Below are 21,398 nucleotides of genomic sequence, written 5' to 3' on the forward strand. Positions count from 1 at the left end.
CTCCAAACTCAACCAGGTACGGCAGCCCCAGGCGCCCTGGCTTCCTCGATCTCATTTGCATGGTTATTGAGTTTTCTCTCCCGACTGCAACTTCCTAGACACTGGAGTTTGGCTACAGGTGTTTAATAAATGGATGCTCAATGAATGAGACTAATAGTTTATAAAAGGGACTTAGAGGGAAGAAAGGAGGGGCCGGCACTGTGACACAGAGGGCTAAGCTACTGCTTCTACAGGAGCCAAGTCAAGTCCCAGTTGCTGTGCTTCTGTGCCAGCTCCCTGTGAACACACCTGGGAGAGCAGAGGAAGATGGCTCAAGTGCTTAGGCCCCCGCCACCCACCTGGGAGACCCCAGTGGAGTCCCAGGCTCCTGCCTTCAGCCCAGCCCAGTCCTGGCTGTTGCGGCCATTTGGGGAGTGAATGAGCAAATGGAAGATCTCCTTCTCTGTCTCTCCCTCTCTCTGTTACTCTTTCAAATGAAGAAAAAGAAATATTTTAAAAATATGAAAAATTTGCAATTTTTTAAAGAAAAAGGAAGAAGAAAAAAGTTGAAATTCTTTTTTTAAAAGATTTCTTTTATTTTTTTTAATGAATTATTTTACTTATTTGAAAGAGTTACAGAGAGAGGTAGAGCCAGAGAGAGAGAGGTCTTCCATTCTGCTGGTTCTCTCTCCGAATGACCTCAGCAGCCAGAGCTGATCCAAAACCAGGAGCTTCTTCCTGGTCTCCCACGTGGGTGCAGGGGCCCAAGGACTTGGGCCATCTTCTACTGCTTTCCCAGGCCATAGCAGAGAGCTGGATCAGAAGTGGAGCAGCCGGGACTCAAACTGGCACCCATTTGGGATGCTGGCACTGCAGGCCGGGGCCTTAACCCACTGTGCCACAGCACCAGCCCCAAAAGATTTAATCTTTAAGAAATAATATGGAGGTATTAAACATACATGTATCATCCTTTAAAAAACGAAAAATATGTAAAGAAAAATTTTGGTGTGCCCAAAGATAGACATAGACAACATAAAAGAAATGTTTGTGGGGCCGGTACTGTGGTACACTAAGCTAATCCTCCACCTGCAGTGCCAGCATCCCATATGGGCGCCGGTTCTAGTCCCAGCTGCTCCTCTCCCAGTCCAGCTCTCTGCTGTGGCCCGGGAAGGCAGTGGAGGATGGCCCAGGTGCTTGGGCCCTGCACCCGCATGGGAGACCAGGAAGAAGCACCTGGCTCCTGGCTTAGGATTGGCGCAGCTCCATCTGTTGCGGCCATTTGGGGAGCTAATCAATGGAAGGAAGAGTTTTCTTTCTGTCTCTCTCTGTCTCTGTCTCTCTCACTGTCTATAATTCTACCTTTCAAATAAATAAATAAAAATGTTAAAAAAAATGTTTGCACAAGACCTACAAAACCTTTCGTAAGAAAGCAAGCTCTTAACTGTAAAGACAAGGTTGCCTTACAAGACTTCCTTGAGTGTTTGCTTGTGTGTGTGTGCATCTGTAAATCCATGTGTTTTATTCACTAGCAACATCCCACAGGAAAACAATAGAGGACTTCAAATGTGCTCTCTAAAGCTGAGTTCGGTAATTTGCAGTGAACGCTTTCAAGCCTTTTCAAGTATCCATGATCACCAGAAAACACGGAGACAAGAGAAGGAAAAGTTCGAGACGAACTTCTTCAGGAGTGCAATTCGTGCACTCTACTACCCAAGCATTTTCTCTGCCCCCACTCTCCATGCCCCGTCTCATGGCAGCTTTAGGGGCAGAATGTGGATGCATTCCAACCATCCTAATTCTCTGCCTGTCCATGTTTCAGCCTGGAGGATTTCAGCAGGCTTTGGTTTTTGATTGCACAGTGCCCCCTGCAGCATGGCAGAGCAGGATCATGGTGGAAATGCTTGAAAAGCCCATCCGTGCTGACGACCCTGGCCAAGCGCCACTGGAAAAGATAATACTATTCTCCCTGGCTTTTGGAGTTTATTTAGAGAAAGCTGAGGGGCAGCTGTTTGGCATTAAGAGTTAAGCCGCAGTTTATGGTGCCCACATCCCGCAGTGGAGTACCTGGTTCCAGTCCTGGTCTCCCCTCCCTGCTCATGCCCAACCTGGGAGACAGCAGGAGATGGTTCAGATACCTAAGTCTCTGGCACTTCCCGGCTCTGGGCTGGACCAGGCCTGGCTTTATGGGCATTTGAGGACTGAACCGGTGTGTGGAACATCTCCCCCCCTCCCTTTGCAAATAAGGTGAAAATAAAGAAGGAAAAATGTGTTTGAAACAAATCAAAATGAGCAGCTGTAACACAACTTGTCTCATATGACTCAATCTAAAAAGGGACACTCTTCTTCCTAAAAGCTCAGTCCGCTTCCCCCATCTCCTGGCTCAGGCCTGGCCCCGCTGCATCTGTTGCAGGCATTTAGGAAGGGAACTGGCAGATGAAAGAGCTCTCTGTCTGTCTTTCCCTCTCTTTGCCACTCTGCCTTTCAAATAAACAAACACTTTAAAAAAAAAAAAAAGCTCATGAAATAAACGTGTAATTTGAAAAAACTGCATGGATTTTTTAATTTGACTACAAAATAATTAAAAATAATTAATTAATAATTAAAAAGGAGAGAACAATCCAACATAGGAAGTGGGACACACAGCAGACTCAGAATGGCAGATGTCCTTAACAGCACTCTGGCCTCCGAATCAGCCCTTAAGGCATTCAGATCTGGCTAAAAAGCCCATGAGAGTATTTCAGGCATGGAAAGCCAAGACAATGTGGCAAAAAAAGCGCTTATCTTTTTATCTTTTAATTTCACTTTCCACGAATTTTTTGAAGTCCCCTCATATGTTGCTAAATCTTAACAAAGGAGCCCATAAGTCAAAATTAAACTTTTTTGAAACAGTACTATTTTGAGTAGACATCTCCCTTTCCTAATCTTTCTCACCACTGTGATGCTAGCTGTAGGTTTTTTGAAGATATTCTTTATCAAGTTGAAGAAATTCCTTTCTGTTTGTAGTTTACTGAAAATTTTAAATCCTGACTAGGCATTACATTAGGTCAAATGTTTTTTCTGCACTTTAGGGAGTACTCATATGATGTTTCATCTTCAACCTATTTTTTTTTTAACATTTATTTTATTTATTTGAAAGACAAAGTTACATAGAGAGGTAGAGACAGAGAGAGAGAGAGAGGTCTTCCAACTGCTGGTTCACTCCCCAGATGGCCGCAATGGCCAGAGCTATGCTGATCCGAAGCCAGGAGCCAGGAACTTCTTCCAGGTCTCCCATGCGGGTGTAGGGGCCCAAGCACCTGGGCCATCTTCCACTGCTTTCCCAGGCCACAGCAGAGAGCTGGACTGGAAGAGGAGCAGCCGGGACACAAACCAGCGCCCATATGGGATGCCAGTGCTTCAGGCCAGGGCTTTAACTCACCACGCTGCAGTGCCGACCCCCATCTTCAACCTATTATAGTGATGGATTACATGAACTGATTTTCAAATATTGAACCATGTGGAATAAATCCCACTTGGTCAAGAAGCGTAGTTTTTCATACACGTTGTTATATTCAATTTACTAATATTTTTGAGAATTTTTACGTCATAAAAATTACACATAAGAGATACTATTAATAGTTTTCTTGTAATTGCTTTATCTGGTTCTGGTGTTAGAGTTTCAGTATTTGGTCTGAAGAATAAGATAGAAGTACTCTCCCTGCTTCAGTTTTCTGGAAAAGATTGTACAGAGTGATATTTCTTCCTTAGAAATTGGATAGGCCTGCACCGTGGCTCACTAGGCTAATCCTCCGCCTGCGGCGCTGGCACCTGGGGTTATAGTCCTGGTCAGGGTGCCGGATTCTGTCCCGGTTGCCCCTCTTCCAGGCCAGCTCTCTGCTGTGGCCTGGAAGTGTAGTGGAGGATGGCCCACGTCCTTGGGCCCTGCACCCGCATGGGAGACCAGGCTCCTGGCTCCTGGCTTCGGGTCAGTGTGGTGCGCCGGCCGAAGCGCGCCGGCCACAGCAGCCATTGGGGGTGGTGAACCAAAGGAAAAAGGAAGAACTTTCTCTCTCTCTCTCTCACTGTCCACTCTGTCAAAAAATAAAAAAAAAATAAATTTACATTTAAAATTAAGTGACCACGAACCACCCAGTGCTGTTTAAAAATATTGGAAATTTTATTCAAGATTAGTTTCTTCCCTGGTAGACAACTTTTAACTATCTTACCATACCGCCAATCCTCATTATTCATGGATTCTGTATTTACAAATATGTCTATTTGCTAAAATCGTTTATAGCCCCAAAATCAATACTTGTAGTGCTTTTATGGTGTTTTGCAGACATGTGCAGAAAGAAAAAAAATCAGAATCACTAGGATGTATAATCCTAATAGAGATCATAGAATTTCACAAAACGCCTTCTTCTTTTAGTACTCAAACATTAAATATATGTTCTTTTTGTTGTCTATTATAAGTGCCATTGTTTTTGCAATTTTGATGGTGTTTGTTGGGGATTTTACTATTTAAAATGCCCCCAAGCAAAAAAAAAGGGGGGAGGGGGAGAAAATGCTGTAGCCATTTGGAATGAACCAGCAAATGGAAGATTCTCTCTCTCTCTCTTTCTCTCTCTGTCTCTCCCTCTCCCCTGGCTCCATAACTCTGCCTTTCAAATAAATAAAGTGTTTTTCAAAACCAGAAGCCTCAGACTTCTAAAAAAGTAAAAATGGCCCCAAGAATAATGGTAAAATACTGATTGGTTTCCTATGCACACACACACAAAAAGTACACAAATGCAAAATGAAGTTTTTGGAGAAAATATGTGTGCTAGATAAGCATGGGCTGCACTGTTGCTGGCCAGGAGATTTATGTTAATAAATTAATAATACAGCACATCAGAAAGAACAGAGCATCCATTGATGTGTGCAGGGGGCTGCCTGGAAAATGTTCAAGCCACATCCACTCTATGGGGTGAAGCGATGCCAAGGATGAAAACAGCAGCTGTGCGGTTCATCAGGTGATAGCTGATAACAACAGAAAGTTGAGAGAGCAGCAGAGTGGCCAGCTCTCTCCTGAGAGTAGTGCTGGCTGACAGAGGAGACAACTGCAGATCACGGGGAGCAGAGCAATGTTTAAAACCCTCCTCGGCGTTACAGGAAAAGAATATATAGAAGAATAGGTTTTCAATGCTGAAACCCTAACCCCAACCTAAATAGGTTTAGGGTTAGCGTTAGAGTTAGGGTTACTTCCCAAGGACATTGGCAAACAAATCTATAATACGAATTATACTCGGGTTTTTCTTAAATATTTATCAAACTGAAAGGCAGAATGACAGGGATGGGGAAGAGAGCACGAGAGTGAGAGAGAGAGAAAGAATGATTCCATCCACTGATTCACTTCTCAAGTGGACACAACAGTCAGGCCTGATGCAGACCAAAGCCAGGAGCCTGGAATCTATCTGGGTCACCAGGGTGGGAAGGAAGGGGCCCAGGGACTTGGGCCACCTTCTAGAGCTGCTTTCCCAGGTGCATTAGCAGGGAGCTGGACCTGAAGCAGAGCAGCCAGGACTGGAAGCAGCACTCAGGTAAGAGATGCGGGTGTCTGTCACAGGCAGTGGCTTAACCTGCTGCATCACAATGCCAATCCAGCACTTCAGTTTTGACCAAAAAAAAAACAAAAAACAAAAAAAAAACAAAAAAAACAAAACAAAACAAAAAAAAACCCAACCAGAGAACTGCAGCTTTCAGTAATTCAATATTCATGGCAACTTTGTAGAGAATAAATACCAGGAGTAACAAGAGTTGACTACACAACTTGAAAGCCTACCAAACTGCTATGATTCATTATGCCCCAAGTTTCCATTAAAACCAGAAAATAAGAATTATCTAGGTATCCCTGTCCTAATACAATGGGAAAAGAAAGAGGGAAATATACAAAAATTCTAAAGAAAAAATCAAAGCTGGTATTATTTGAAGAAAATATTCTGGAAGGATACTTCAAAAAGTTCATTAAAAATGAAATCAGATGTTTGCTTTTTTGCAAAAAATAATGAAATCCATGCAAAGTTTTTTCATAAGTCCCATTCTCCATGAACTTTTTAAAGAATGCTTATTTAACTAGAAATCCAAGGTAACCAAACAATTAGTTATTAAAAATTATAAAGAATTCAATTGTTGTTCTGGATATAAAGTGAATATAAATTCAATATCACTTCTTCAGTTAACCAATTATGTGTTGAGAAATAAAATAAAAATACAACAACTTCAAATACCTGCAGAAATATAAGCAAGAATAATTTTAGTCAAGTAATACTTATTGCCCTTTGTAAAATCTACAAATTTTTACTAAGTTTTTTAGAAAATAATTTCAATCAGTTGGCAAATATACCATTGATGACACAAAGACAACTCTCAAAATTGACTCTTAAAGTTTACAGTTACTTTAAATTTTAATAAAAGTTTAGATAAACATAAAATTATTCTGAGATGCTCTGGAAGGAAAAATGAAGAAGAATTGCTATGAAACCTTTCAAAATTGAAAAATAACTCAGAGAGATAGACTGTAGAGGATCTCAATAGGCCAAGAACAAAAAAAGAGAATTCTATAGTAATTGCATCACTGTGATGGTAGCAAAATCACAAGGCAATGGAAGTCATCGAAAAATATTCTACTGTGAGAAATACCTTCATTTTGGAGTTCCCCTCATGCTGATAAAAGACTCCTCCACAGCCACTTGTTTTCTTGTGAGTCCAGAGTCATAACTGGGCTAGCCCCACACCACGTGGCTCGACGCCTCTTCTCTCAGAAGCCACTAATTTCAGTCTTTGGGGCTAATTCTAGATCTTCCTGCTTCCCTATTACAACTCTCAGATCATTTCTCCCGCCTGCATGAAACACCCAGCTCTGCCTCCTGCTTCTCCTTGGCACCTCCATGTGACGCCTTCCTACCTGACTTCTCCTTGGCACCCTGCACCTCTGTAAACCCGAGTCACCTGCCCTCATTCATTCTATAGTCCAGTACCTGACCCATAGTCTTCCTAAGACCCTAACACCATCCAGGATGGCTTCAATTTTGAAATGATGGTTTGCTTCACATACAGCCTCATAGTTCATGGTTAACATCTCTTCTTGCAAACAGAAGGAGTTAAATAAGCATAAGAGATAAGAGGAGTTATATCCAACTGACAGGTTGGGGCTAAACCAACAAAGACAAGACAAAAAGAGGATTTGCCTGTATGTGGAAGATTAACCATCAGGCGACAGCACCACCTGCGTGCAGAACTGACCAAGCTGGAAGCAGCCAGCATTTTTCTTTATGCGTGCTCCTAGCTCAGGCCTCGGCCCACTGTGCATTGTCCCATCCCCTTGGCTCTAGCTACTGCTGGTTCCCAGCAAGTGTTTCATGTTTTCTCCTTCCAAAATTTGTTTTCTAAAATACCCTGACACTTTAGTCAGTGTACGTGGTAGCTACCATGCTGGTGGTGGCTTGGGTAGCTTTTCCCAAGACCAATCCTTTTATTTTGGATAGCATCTGTCATAGCTCAGACAAACCTTTTACATTTCAGGGATCTTTGGTCTCTACAGAATTTAATGCAAGGGTGATGGGTTCACACGACCCCTCAGAGACATACAGTTGCCTTGAAACGGAACAATCTCTTTCTCCACGACATCTGCCTCCTCTGGAGGTTCTGCACGTGAGCAGAAAGCTTTGTCTTGATGCATGTCAGCTGCAAGTCGTGTCTCTATGCGCTGGCCACTGAAACCCGCATCAGCATGAGGGCTGGAGAGCCAGGTGGCAGAGGCATGAGAGGTGGTGGGAGAAAGCCAGTATTTCCTTTACTCCCAGTGTTTGTTGTGAGGTCTTTTTCAGGGGTGGGAGCTGCCGCTGTAGTAACAGCACTAAAATGAGAGCTAGGAAGAATCTGGGTTTCATGTGGGGTTGCTGTGCAATTTCTCGTCTGCGAGAAAATTCTTCTTGGCTTGAATGCGCCTTCAGGGCTAGTAATGCTGGCATATTGGTTTGGATCCTGAGATAATGGGTTCTTCCCAAACCTGACTAATCTGCAAATACTGTTCCTCCCCAGAGTGTGACAAAGACCTGCTGATTGACATCCTGACTCAGCGCTGCAATGCCCAGAGGCTGATGATTGCAGAGGCCTACCAGAGCATGTACGGCCGGGTGAGGCCTCTTCCTTGACCTTTGCTGGGGGCGGGCTCCTGAGACGTGGCCACGTCTGTCACGTCTGTCATTCTCACAGATCACAAAGATTTCAGACCTCACTGTGTGTCAGAAATAGTTTGTATTCCTAAGCTGTATCGTGAAATGTACACGGGCGCACTTGCAATACTGCATGGAAAAAAAAATGAGAAGCTAAGTTTGGGTTGGTATGGGAAATTTTGAAAGCCAGGCATTTTTTTTTTTCATAATTCACATTTCCCATGACTTTCTGCAGTGCCCTCGTGTGTGTGTGTGTGTGTGTGTGTGCTCACACTCATGGTGATCACAGCTCTTTCCCAAAACTCATGCAAGCACACCCAGAGTGAGTTTTGGTGACCTTATGCTGCTGGTTTGTCCATTAAGGCTAAAAGTGTGCTGGGAATGCCCCGGTGTGGCACTTTCAGAAGGGACAAAAAGAACTAATGACCACCAGGTCAAAAAATAACAACTCGCCCTGCAATTCTGCTCAGGCCCCTGCCTCCCTCTCCACCAAAGCAAATTCTCCAAGGCTTTTCTTCTCCACAGCATGGGGTTAGAGAGACCATTACAAAAGAATGGCAGTTTAAAAATAGTTTTAAGGCCAGGAAACCATCCGTGGTGTTTGTGAAGTAATCACATTCTAATTTCAAAGCAAGAGCCATTAAAGAGCCCTTGCTTTTGTTATGCATTTAAACCACAGATTGAGAACAAAAACTCTTCTGGCCCACAGGGCCTGGAATAGCAATTACTTTGTCAACTGAGCACTCTGGATGAAACACTATCATAAAACTTTCTCTTTAGAGCCAGTCCACGGAAACTCCATCTCCAACCCTCAGTCTTTGAACAACTATAACACGAGGATGTTCAAAAAAGTTCACAGAAATGCATGTTAGGAAACAACCATGCATGTATTTCAAAATCTTTTGCAGCAAAACCAGCTTATCTTTGAACTCCATTTTTCCATGAATTTTATTAAGTTCATGAAATAAAAGGTAGCCCTCCATTTTAGAATGAATAAATAATCCAAAAAGCCACTACGAACAGTGACATTAGTTGCATTTTTTCAAAGGAGAACAGGTACTTATTTTTTTTTTTTTTAACATAAGACTCTTCCCTGACCTTCTGCTCCCATGACACCACAGCTAGATTTTTGGAAAGAGAATGTCAAAGTTGCATCATGGGCAATCTAAATCGGTTTCTATACAAAGTGCTATAAGGGTTGCCATTTTTCAGTAACTCCCTAAAGGTTTATATTCCTCTTTGCTTTTGATATAACAAGTTAATCTAGGCTAAAGCATTACTTTATCAAACTGTAATGACACAAATTAAAATAATGAAGAAATGAGTTGCATTTAAAATGTTATGCTATAATTAAGCACTTTCCACTATGCATGCAAGGCTACTTCAAAATGTTTGTGGAAAATGGAATTGAAAGATGTCTAGGGGCAGGTATTTGCTGCAATGGTTATAATAGCTGTTGGGACACTGGCATCTCATATCATAGTACTGGATTCCAGTGCTGGATCCACTTCTGACTTCTGGCAGCCAGTGATGGCTCAAGTAGTCAGGACCCTTGCCACCCAAGTGGGAGGTGCTCCTCCCACATGACCCTCCCCCTTTCTGTTTCTGTCTCTCTGCCCTTCAGATGGATGGATGGACAGATGTTAGATAGGGAGAGATTTAAAAGACACTTTTTTTGGCACAAAAATGTTTTGAAACCCAAGCATGGCTTCTTTTCTTTAAAGATTTATTTATTTATTTAATTCAAAGTCAGAATTATGGTGAGGTTGGGGGGACTCTTCCATCCACTGGTTCACTCCCCAAATGGCCACAACAGCCAGGGCTGGGTCAGGCGGAAGCTAAGGAGTTCATCCAGATCTCCCAAGTAAGTGTAGAGGCCCAAGCACTTGGGGCCACCTTCTGCTGCCTTCCCAGGCAAACTAGCAGGGAGCCAGATTGGAAGTGGGGCAGCCAGGGCTGGAAACAGCGCCCATATGGGATGCCACAATCGCAGGCGGCATCTTACCCACTGTGCCCCAATGCTGGCCCCCAAGCATGGTGGTTTCCCATGACTGTAGAGACTCCTTGTAGGAGGTCTCAGGGTGAAGACTTCACTTTGCTGAATAGCCCCACCCCTACTTCTGCACATCTTGGCTGACTGACTAAACTGCCCACACTGAAAGACACGGAACCACACTGCCCCTTTCCTCTGAAACACCAGTGTCACACAGCCAATCACCACGTCCTGCAAATTCTTTAGCACTTCGCATTTCTCTCTTCCTCACTTACACAGTCCTCAGTTGGACCTTTGTTCTGCGCCCCCACTAAGCCAAATTTCCCTGCTGCCCTCATGCCCTTCCCACTCATGTCCACCATCCAAAGAAGCCAGAATGACTCAAAGTCTAAACTTTTCACAGAACGCGTTGCCCACTTTAATCCCTGAGTGTTTATCCCAGTAATCCCACCAGGTATACCCAGATGTTCATGGAATGAACCCAAATACCTTCCCAGGGCACACAGAACCTTGCTGGCTTTGTTTCTGGTCTCCATCTTTTTTTTATTAAAGATGATTTATTTATTTGAAAGGCAGAGTGACAGAGAGAAAGAGAGAGAGAGACAGCCAGAGAGATCTTCCATCCACTGGTTAACTCACCAAATGGCCCCAACAACCAAGGCTGGGCCAGGTCAGTGCCAGAACCCTGGAGCTCCATCTAGGTCTCCCACATGGGTGGCAGGGGCCCAGGCATTTGGACCATCTTCTGCTGATTTTCTAGGTGCATTAGCAGGGAGCAGAATCTGAAATAGGGCAGCCAGGACTCAAACAAGCATCCAGTACTGGATGCTGGCAAAGCAACTGTGCCACAACACCAGCCCCTCTGGTCTCCATCTTAACACTCCTCCCCTCCTCTCACACTCAGCTGTGGCCAAATGGAACTGCTTGTAGGTCTCCAGACCAACCTGCCTGCCCCTCACCTTTATTCAAGGCACTCCATCTGTCTGCGGTGGCCTCTCATTGCCACAAACTACCCACCTGTCTTCATCCTAAACGCCATGCCTCATACCCTCCCCGCAAACAGAGTGGTGAGTCTTGAGCTGCTAAGGCGTCCTCTTCACCACTTCCTCACATCACATCTTCAGTGTGGTTAAGTCCGTTTCACTCTAGCAGGAAGTCTTGAAAGTTGAAATGGCTCCTGCTCATCCTAGAGTTCAGCACCAATGTCTAACATCAGATGGCTTAATGAACATTTGTTGAATGATGCTATGAAGGCACAGAGCTACAGTGCCTCCAATAAGAGGCAATTGGGCTCTGGAAGCTCGCAGAAACCTTCCCAGCCTGTTGCCCTCACCTTCTGCTCTGGGCTGCATGCCCTGTTGGTCTGTGTTACTTTACTTCCACACCTTGCTGCCCCCAGCCTCCTGGGACAGCAGGGATTGGATCATTTGCTGCTATCCCTCCAAGAGCTCAACGAAGGTCTGACATAGAAGAGGTGCTTCATTCATATAAAAAGGGATTATAAGAAATTATATTCTGCCTTTTTATGTTTTTTTTTTTTTATTTAAAAACCCAATAAAAGGAAGGCCTCCTCTTGTACCCACTCTGCAGTTAAGGTAACTGCTCATGGGCGATCTGGATTTCTCTTCTCCTCATGCCTTTACGTAGCCACTACCGCTGAATCTGCCTGACCTTCCACTAGGCTTCCTTGTTCTCCCCCACTACTCACATGCACAGTTACTTCTCCCATTTTCCATTTGCTGCTTTCCCCTTCCTGGGGTGAGAGTGTATAGATTATCTTCCATGTTAATCACAGATATTTTTATTTCCTGTTAACATGGGTAGTCAAGAGTTGACAGAATGATGCTCTTGGCTGCTGAGTAAAGCACACAGGCGTGCTCCATAAATGCTTGTGACTTGATATTCCACAGGAGTGCAGAGCTGCCGAGTTGCACCAACAACTCTGCCTCACCCACAGCAGAAACCAATCCCCAGACTCAGCTGCAAAGCCATTTGAAAGGCTGCTGATTGGCATATTTCGCAACACCATTAATATGGTTGCTATGGATCTTCCACACCATACAAGGGCTGGTCCACTGACAGTGTAAGGAGACCAAGGGAACAAGAAAATACCTTTGAGACAGGGAGAAGGATGAGCCAAACTCAAGGTTTATAATCAGACAGTGATCCCCAAAGGAGTTCAAATGCAGCACTGAAGCAATTTATTTTCTCATTTTCATCTGGAATGGGGATGCATCGCGCTGATTTCTATCATTCATTTAACCCACGTTGTTGGTTAGGTAATTTACTGCAGAGGCTAATTTGCACAAAGGGAAAACTTGAGCCAAGGTTATCCGACTCTAAGTCATGTCTTCCATAGCTTCTCGGTCACGCCCATGGTTCTCAGTTGAATAAACAATAGACTTCATAGGGCAGACATCTGTGTTTCTAATTCTCTAATATCCTGCAAGGTCTTGTTTAAATGTCAACTACTCAAGAGGGCAAGATCTATCTAAAATTAGCACCCACTGCAAGGCCTGGGCTGGCCCCCACAGCCCCTTACCTGTTCTTATTTTTGTCCACAACGCTCATCACCTCCTAACCTATGTAGTATATTTACCTGTTTGAATTATTATTTGTCACTTCCTTCTAAAATACAAGCCCCGTGAAGGGTGTAGTCTGTTTTGTTCCCAAATGTGTCCCCAACAACAGTGGCAGCCACAGAGTTGGCTTTATGAACTGAACTGTGTTCCCCTAAAAGCCCATGTGTTGAAGCTGCAATCCCCAACATAACTGTATTTGGAGACAGGGACTTAAGGGAGTGATTAAGGTTAAGTGAGGTCACAGGGGTGGCTCCTAATCCAGTAGGGCTCCTGTCCCTTAGAAGAAGAGACTGTAGGGCTGTGTAAACACAGGGAAAGGGCACCCAAGGACACAGAAGAGGTAGCCCCCTGCCACCTGCCAGCCAGGACAAAGCCCCCACCACCAACCCTACCAAGACCAAGGCCTTGAACTTCCAGCCTCCAGGACTGTGAGAAAATAGATTTCTGTTGCTTAATCCTGCCGATAGGTGCTATCCTCTTATGGCGATTTGACCTAATTAAAACAATTGATGTGAATTAACAAATAGATGGGAATGTATGAAGTGTTCCCTCTTCAAACCCATTGTGCTCTCCTACTACAGAGTTTCCCTATCACCTCTCAGCTCTACGATTAAAAATACTGACAGTGAGGTATTAAAATAACTTGGAAATGGCTACTGTGAGAGGACCTCACCTACCTCGTAGGTGCAACTGCCGCATCATCAGCCCTGGTGGCAGGTCTTGCATCCTACTCTCTACTTTCCACTTGTAGTGTGGGGACAGCGCAGTGGATGCAGTTAGAGCCTGGGAAGCTGAAATCCACTGCACAGTTTATCACAAATCAATTGTGTAAGCATAAATTAAATATAATTTAAAATGGCACAATTACTTTATCACTCACATACATATTTGATTAGATATACTCATTTTGGTGAAACTGGGAACTTAACAACTAGGAACTAACAACAACTACAGAATCAATAGCCTCAATATACCATGCTTCTCTAAAAAGAAGACCAACGTAGTATGATTGTTATCAAACAAAAATGAATTAGCAAATTTCCATTGAAAATCAAACAATTGATCCAGCTCTGAAAATATGGGTATGGAATTGTTTGAAAGAATAGTCTCTTACCACTGTGAAGTAACAAAACAACTCACACAAACGCCTTTATAATATAATATAAAATTGTGCAAGGATTTACACAGTGACTGCCAGGGTGGGTGGAATTAAGACAAATTCTTAGTTCCACTTTCTGTAGGTTTGCATTACTGAGTGTTTAAATAGCAAGTGTCATTTTTTTATCAAAATGGAAAAAAACATACAAGTGAAAAGCATATGAAGTGGTCGCCCTGCGCATATTCAGACTAGCAAGATGTTCCTAGTACTTCCAGCCCTGGATAAAGTAAGAGGAATAAGAGATAGGAGCTGCTGTTTCAATTCAGATGGAATGGGCAGGATAGCTGCAAGGTGGGTAATGTGCAGGTTTTTCAGCAATCTGAAATGGCTCAATTTATAAAAGCAAGTGCTCGTTAGCTTAATGGAAAACCAGGCAGTGACACTCTCCCTATAGGGTAAGCCTGTGGAAGACAGCAAAGTCAGGCACTCACACTCCAAGGATTACATCTGAGCAGTTTTATACAGCTCCAAGTGGGAATTCTTCTAATTGGAGAACCTATTTGAAGGTTCCTCTTTGAACTTCAAAGTTTAGCTACCTAAACATATTATTCAATGTTTAGGTTCTCAACTGAGAGCCGTGGTCTCCCTTCTCAGCCTCCTGATGTTATGCCTCCCACCCTAAGTATTTGCCACTTCCTCACTGGAAGGTCATTATGATGCCCCTATTTCTGCCCCTTGCACCAGTGGAAACTGTTTGAAGATAGGGACCTTTGCTTCTGGATTGTCGAATTACTGGGAATGGCTCTAAATGAGTAACTGTTGACTTGCAAGTCGTACTATTCATTTGTTTACTTAGCGCCTATGTTTTAAGGGCTCAAATACTTAGCAGGTGCATCTCCATGGGTTGGTGAAATGGTCAAGAGTAAACAGACCACAGCTCTGCTGTGCTGGAGCTCCCTGGTTGAGACAGATAATGCTTTACTAAAATGTGGCATGTTAGGAATCAACAAGTGCTATGGTTAAAAAGGGAAACCAGGTAAGAAAGTGTCAAAGAGGAGTCAGCATTTGACACGGTAGCTAAGATGCCTCCTGTGACACCCGCATTCCATATCTAAGTGCCTGGGTCCAACTCTTGGCTCTGCTTTTTTTAAAGATTTATTTATTTATTTGAAGGGCAGAGATAGAAAAGGAGAGAGAATGAGTGAGAGAGAGAATCTTCCATCCACTGTTTCACTCCCCAAATGGTTGCAACAGCCGGGGTTGGGCCAGACCAAAGCCAGGAACAAGGAGCTTCTTTGAGGTCTCCCACATGGGTGACAGGAGCCCAAGGACTTGGGCCATCTTCTGCTGCCTTCCCAGGCACATTAGAAGAGAGCTGGATCAGAAATGGAGCAGCCAAGACACAACCCGGCAACCATATGAGATGCCAGCACTATAGGCAACAGGTTAACCTGCTACACCACAGCGCCAGCCCCTTGGCTCTGCTTTTGATTCCAGGACACCCTGGGAGGCAGCAAGTGATGGCTGAAGTGATTGGTTGCTGGCCACCCACATGGGAAACCCATTGCCTGGCTTCAGCCTGGTCCTGCCCTGACTGCAGATAGCATTTTGGGGAGAGGATCAGCAGAAGGGAGCTCTCTCTTTACTGTCTCTATCTCTCTGCCTTTCGAATAAAATAAATAAATAACCTACTATGAGTTGGAGGGCTGGATCTAATTTAAACAGGGTGACCAGGAGGGGCAGGCTACGTGAATCGCAGTGGGGAGAATATGAGAGAGAAGGGCAAAAGCAAAGACCACATTGCTGGAGCAGATCGAAGCTAGGAACAAGGAGAAATGCAGGAGATGAGGGCAGAGAAGTGGCAGAACATGCATCATGTGTCTTGTGGACCACTGTAAGGACTGGCATTTACATGGAATAAAAAACTTGGAGTGTTTGCATTGTCCTGAGATGAACTCTAAGAATATTAGAGTCATGCATCGCTGGATGAGGGGTTGGGTTCTGAGCAATGCATTGCTTGGTGATGTCATTGTTGTGAGGACATCCTGGAGTGGCTCACACAAACCCAGATGCTGTGGGTCAGTCACTCAGTGTAGCCTCTTGATACGCTCAAGAGACAAACAACACACAGAGTCTGACCATCGATTATCTTCTATAAATAAAGGAGTCCACTCTAAAATGATGAAAGAAGGTATAATAAACCACAAGCCAGCAGCATAGTTGCCTCTGATCAAGTATTACGTGTGCTAATCTTTCACAGAAGGGGCCATGCACCAGGTTTGTTTATGCCAAAGGCACATACCACGCATGTATGGGGTGTGCCTTGTGGCATATTAGGACAGCATGATGTCACCAGGGGGTAGAAATGTCCCACCCCAGCATGGTCCTGTGGACCACTGTCATCCACGCAGCCCATCAGTGCCTGGAATAATGTCATGTGGCACATGGCTGTATATACGTGTCTCAACACGGGCTGGATTCGTTTGTTAACAGGGTCACACCTTGAGGTGTGCTGAGAAAGGATGAGGGAGCAAGAACAGGTGGAAACCTCACTTGAAGGTTGCTACTGTCATACAGGCGAGGGAAGATGGTGACCTGACAAGGGTTGTAGCAGCAAACGTGGTACAGGTTCACCGGTTTCTAGATATATTGGTTAAGTTAGAGGCGAAAGAATTTCCTGACAATTGAATATAGTAAAAAATTGCAAGAAATACACCTAAATACACAAAACCACAATGGAAGGATAGCAAGAAAGACACTGTGGGGATGGAAGTCAGAGGGAGACAACTGAGTACTGGCATCGCCCATAATGAATCATGAATGATTTGCAACAAATTGATTACTATTTGGGGGGAAGAAAAGATGTTTTTGAGTGGCTCTTTTGTGCCAGAAAATAAGGGTTTCACCTGAGTTATATCTTAACATTTATACCAACCCTGTGAGGTGGGTGCTGTTATTTTTCCTTTGCGGATAAGGAAGCAGACAGAAAAAGGCTAAGTTACACACTGGTCTCCTCGCTGTGCTTTCCCCAGCCAGGATTCAAGCCTGACACTCTCCCTCCAGAAACTGTACATTCTAAGGATGTTAGAGGCCCCCTGATGCTGTTCTCTTCACTGAAACTCTATTACTGCAATGAAATTTTTACAAAATCAGTTTACTCTATCTGCACACACACACACACACACACACACACACCGAGTGACAAAACAAGATAAACAGCAACACCTAGTGGTGGTTTACAGTGGAATACATAGGCTAGGACTTTAAAAATTCATGGGAAAATGAAATTGAAAATTTTAGCCCAGAAAATTGTTGAAACCCATGCATATGTTTTTCATAATATTAATTCTCCAAGAACTTTTTAATGTCCCTAATATAGCTCTTGTAAAAAATAATATAATAGACAAAATGTTAGTGATAAAAAAATGTGACTAAACATTAATTTAAAAACTGATGCAGGCCCAAATCATTTGAATCCTGAACATGGCCTTTGTCCTTTATACAAAATCAGTAAACTAAGTTTTTTCCCTTTCCACATTCTTTCATTTGCCTATATTTACATTATTTTCACATTCATTTACATATTATATATGCATTATACATTTTTAAAAAGATTTGTTTATTTGAAAGGTAGCGTTACAGAGAGAGAGGGAGAGAGAGACATAGAGAGATCTTCCATCCACTGGTTCACACCCTGAATGGCTACAACAGCCGGAGCTGTGCCAGTCCAAAGTCAGGTGCCAAGAGCTTCACCTTGGTCACCAAGTGGGTGGCAGGGGCCCAGGCACTTGGGCCATCCTCTGCTGCTCTCCAGGCACATTAGCAGGGAGCTGAATTGGAAATGGAACAGCCGGGACTTGAACCAGTGCCCATATGGGATGCTGGCTCCACAGGCACTGCCTTTACCTACTACACCACAGCACAAGCTCCCCCTACATATTTTGGATGCTCAGCAATGCACTAGGGCTAGACGCTGAATTTCAGAGACATTACAAGACATTACAGTCCATATTCTGATAGACTTTGGGGAAAAATACTCAGATATAACATGTTCATCATACTCCTGGAACATGATCATTAAAACACAGTTCAGTAAATTCAAAGACAGAGCAGTGCTGGGGAAGGAACGATCTGCCTCACTTGGGGCTTAGGGGAAGGTTCAGAAAAGACAGGGTAACTGCTCTCACCCTTCCATACACTGCCAACTACTGCTCTGCTCTCATAACAAAAGTGCATGGAACTGGTCCATTTCCATTCAGACCTTCCGTGCACTCTTGCCAGACTTAAGTGTCCCAAAATGCTGCACTCACCACCTATCCGCCTCATTGATCACCTTGTTCAGACCTCACAGTGGCTTCTGTAGCCTCCACACTATGAAGAGGCCCCACAAAGCTCAAGGAAAACATGTTTGTTTGGGTGTGAAAAATTTTGAAACCCATGCCCAGCTTCTTTCAAATACAAAAATCCCATGAACGTTTTGAATGCCGCTGGTTTGCATGGATTCCAAGAATTTTTATGCCACGGTAAATTTACCTTTTCATTCCCTATTCTAGAAACTTTTTGGAGTAGCCTTGTAAAACAAAAGGGACCACTTACTTGTTGAACTGGGTGGCGTGAACTATGTAATTGTGCGTGCAGTTTGCTCATCTGTGTGCTGGGATGACTGCAGCTCTTAGCGCACACAGCTGCTGGGATGAATCTGGCAGAGAGGAGGTGCTCAGTACTAGTGAATCATGGTAATAACCAGCACACTGTTCTGCCTGATCTCACATTGCCACAGGTGTTTCCTCTGCATTTGAAGGGAGGCTGGAATAACTGACCCCCAGAGTCTCTTGCAGACACTTGGATTTCCAGTCCACTCGACACCCATTTAAAGCTGGCTTATGCACTTGATGTGCACACCCTCCTGTCCCCATACTGTGCCTACTCTGCCTCTGCACACCGTCTAGTGCCACTGTCTCTTCACCTTTTGCCTGGCCAAATCCCACCTGTTCAAGGTGTGAATCCAAAGTACACTTCCCACGGACTTTAGTTTTATTGATATTCTCTCTCATTTCTGAATTCTTACAGTTCTGTAAGTAGAAATGCAAACTCCTTTTCCCCTTAGTATTATAATAGATTACAGAATTGCTATTGATGCATCTGTCCTGGTCTTTCCATTTCAGTGGCATTCTGCTACAGTAAGGGAACAAACATCCCAACTCCAGACGGGATATTATAATTTTTTCTTTATTTAGTTTGAGAATCAGAAAGCAAGACAAGAGACAGAGAGACAGAGATCTCCTATACACTGATTCATTCCCCAGATGCCCTTAAAGGAGGGAGAATAAAAGACAGAGCCAAGTGCCTGATGACCTCTGGCCAAGTAATAAGGTCAGAGTCACAGTGGCCACTTCCAGCCTGCAGTCATAAACCCAACCCTCTGGTCATGCTGCTTGGCCAGGCCAGATGACTTGGCCATTGCCAATACTTCCTGCTCTCTCCTTGCGCATACGCAAGTCTTCCCCTGCCAGTATGCAGAACTTTATTTGTCTATTACTTGTCTATTAAGGTAAACATTATTTGTCTATTAAGCATTACTTGTCTACTAAGGTAAACGCAGGTCTGATTGGTGGCAGAGGGTAGCGGTTAGCTTTTGTTCAGCAAAACAGAGTCTTGTGAGCTACTGTTAGAATGACAGGTCCAGATGCCTCACATCGTCTCCAGCACTCTACCAACTCCAGAGAATGTGCAGCGGTATCTTACGATGGCTTTACCTTTGTACATTTCTGTTTATTCCATTTATTTGAGAAGCAGAGCAAGCAGACAGGCAGAGCCCCAGTCTGCTGGTTCACACTCCAAATGCCTATAAGACCCAGGGCTGGGGCAGGTTGAACTGGGAGCTTGGGAACTCAATCCAGGTATCCCACTTGGGTAGGAAGGACCACTGCTGCTTCCCATTAGGGAATGTGCAGTCGGAGCAGGGCTCAGATCCAGATGCTCCAACATGGAATGTGGGCATCCCACCTGGCATCCTAACTGCTGCCTGCCCCTGGTGATGGTTTTAGTTCCCGAAAGTCTAAATGTTCAGAGTCATTTCAGGGCTGATTTCTGACTGGCATGTTTGCTTTGGTAAAATATCAGCTCAAATCTCTGGTCCATGTTTTCACCAGACTGTTCTTATTGAGGGTTTTATTTTTTAATTTGATTTAATTTAATTTTTTAAATTTGACAGAGTTATAGACAGTGAGAGAGAGAGACAGAGAGAAAGGTCTTCCTTCCGTTGGTTCACCTCCCAAATGGCCGCCATGGCCAGAGCTAACCTATCCGAAGCCAGGAGCCAGGTACTTCTTCCTGGTCTCTGATGCGGGTGCAGGCGCCCAAGCACATGGGCCATCCTCCACTGCCCTCCCAGGTCACAGCAGAGAGTTGGACTGGAAGAGGAGCAACTGGGACTAGAAGCCGGTGCCCATATGAGAAGCTGGCGCTGCAGGCGGAAGATTAACCAAGCGAGCAATGGCACTGGCCCCTGTACTTATTGAGTTTTAAGAGCTTATCGGCCGGCGCCGCGGCTCACTAGGCTAATCCTCCACCTTGTGGCGCTGGCACACCGGGTTCTAGTCCCGGTCGGGGCGCCGGATTCTGTCCCGGTTGCCCCTCTTCCAGGCCAGCTCTCTGCAGGGAGTGCAGTGGAGGATGGCCCAAGTGCTTGGGCCCTGCACCCCATGGGAGACCAGGAAAAGCACCTGGCTCCTGGCTCCTGCCATCGGATCAGCGCGGTGCGCCGGCCGCGGCGGCCATTGGGGGGTGAACCAACGGCAAAGGAAGACCTTTCTCTCTGTCTCTCTCTCACTGTCCACTCTGCCTGTCAAAAAAAAAAAAAAAAAAAAAGAGCTTCTTACACCTCAAGAGGTGTAAGACAAGTCTTTTGTCCACATGTAAAGTGACAATCTGTAGTTTCTCTTTTATTTCCTTAAAAGTTCCTTTCAACAAGTTAAGGTTTTCCTTTCCATAAAGTCAAATTCATTATTTTTTCATTTTTAAAAAAGATTTATTTATTTATTTATTTATTTAAAAGTCACAGCTCTACACACACACACACACACACACACACACACACAGAGGTCTTCCATCCACTGGTTCACTCCCGAGTTAGCCACAATGACCTTGGGCCATATTCTACTGCCTTCCCAAGCCATAGCAGAGAGCTGGATCAGAAGTAGAGCAGCAGGGACTAGAACTGGCACTCATATGGGATGCTAGCACTGCAGGCAGCGGCTTTACCCACTAGGTCATAGCACTGGCCCCAATTTTTTTTTTTTTTTAAGATTTACTTATTTACTTGGAAAGTCAGAGTTACACAGAAAGAGAAGGAGAGGCAGAGAGAGAGAGAGAAAGAGAGAGAGAGAGACAGTCTTCCATCCGTTGGTTCACTCCCAACTGGCCACAATGGTGGAGTTGTACCAATCTGAAACCAAGAGCCAGGAGCTTCCTCTGAGTCTCCCAAGCAGATGCAGGGGCCCAAGGACTTGGGCCATCTTCTACTGCTTTCCCAGGCCACAGCAGAGAGCTGG

The 21,398-nt window shown here is 44.4% G+C and overlaps 1 protein-coding gene across 1 annotated transcript in view; it reads left to right on the top strand.

Moving 5' to 3' along the window:
* LOC103346716 (annexin A10) overlaps positions 1–21,398 on the top strand; it is a 74,751-nt gene that overhangs the window by 23,429 nt on the left and 29,924 nt on the right. The window contains exon 3 of the mRNA XM_089302166.1: positions 8,038–8,132. Within this exon, the coding sequence (XP_089158292.1) occupies positions 8,038–8,132 (95 nt within the window). The remainder of the gene's footprint in view (positions 1–8,037; positions 8,133–21,398) is intronic.

Source organism: Oryctolagus cuniculus, chromosome 8 (genome assembly GCF_051225735.1).
Source record: "Oryctolagus cuniculus isolate XC-2025 breed Fujian yellow rabbit chromosome 8, ASM5122573v1, whole genome shotgun sequence".
Taxonomy (NCBI): domain Eukaryota; kingdom Metazoa; phylum Chordata; class Mammalia; order Lagomorpha; family Leporidae; genus Oryctolagus; species Oryctolagus cuniculus.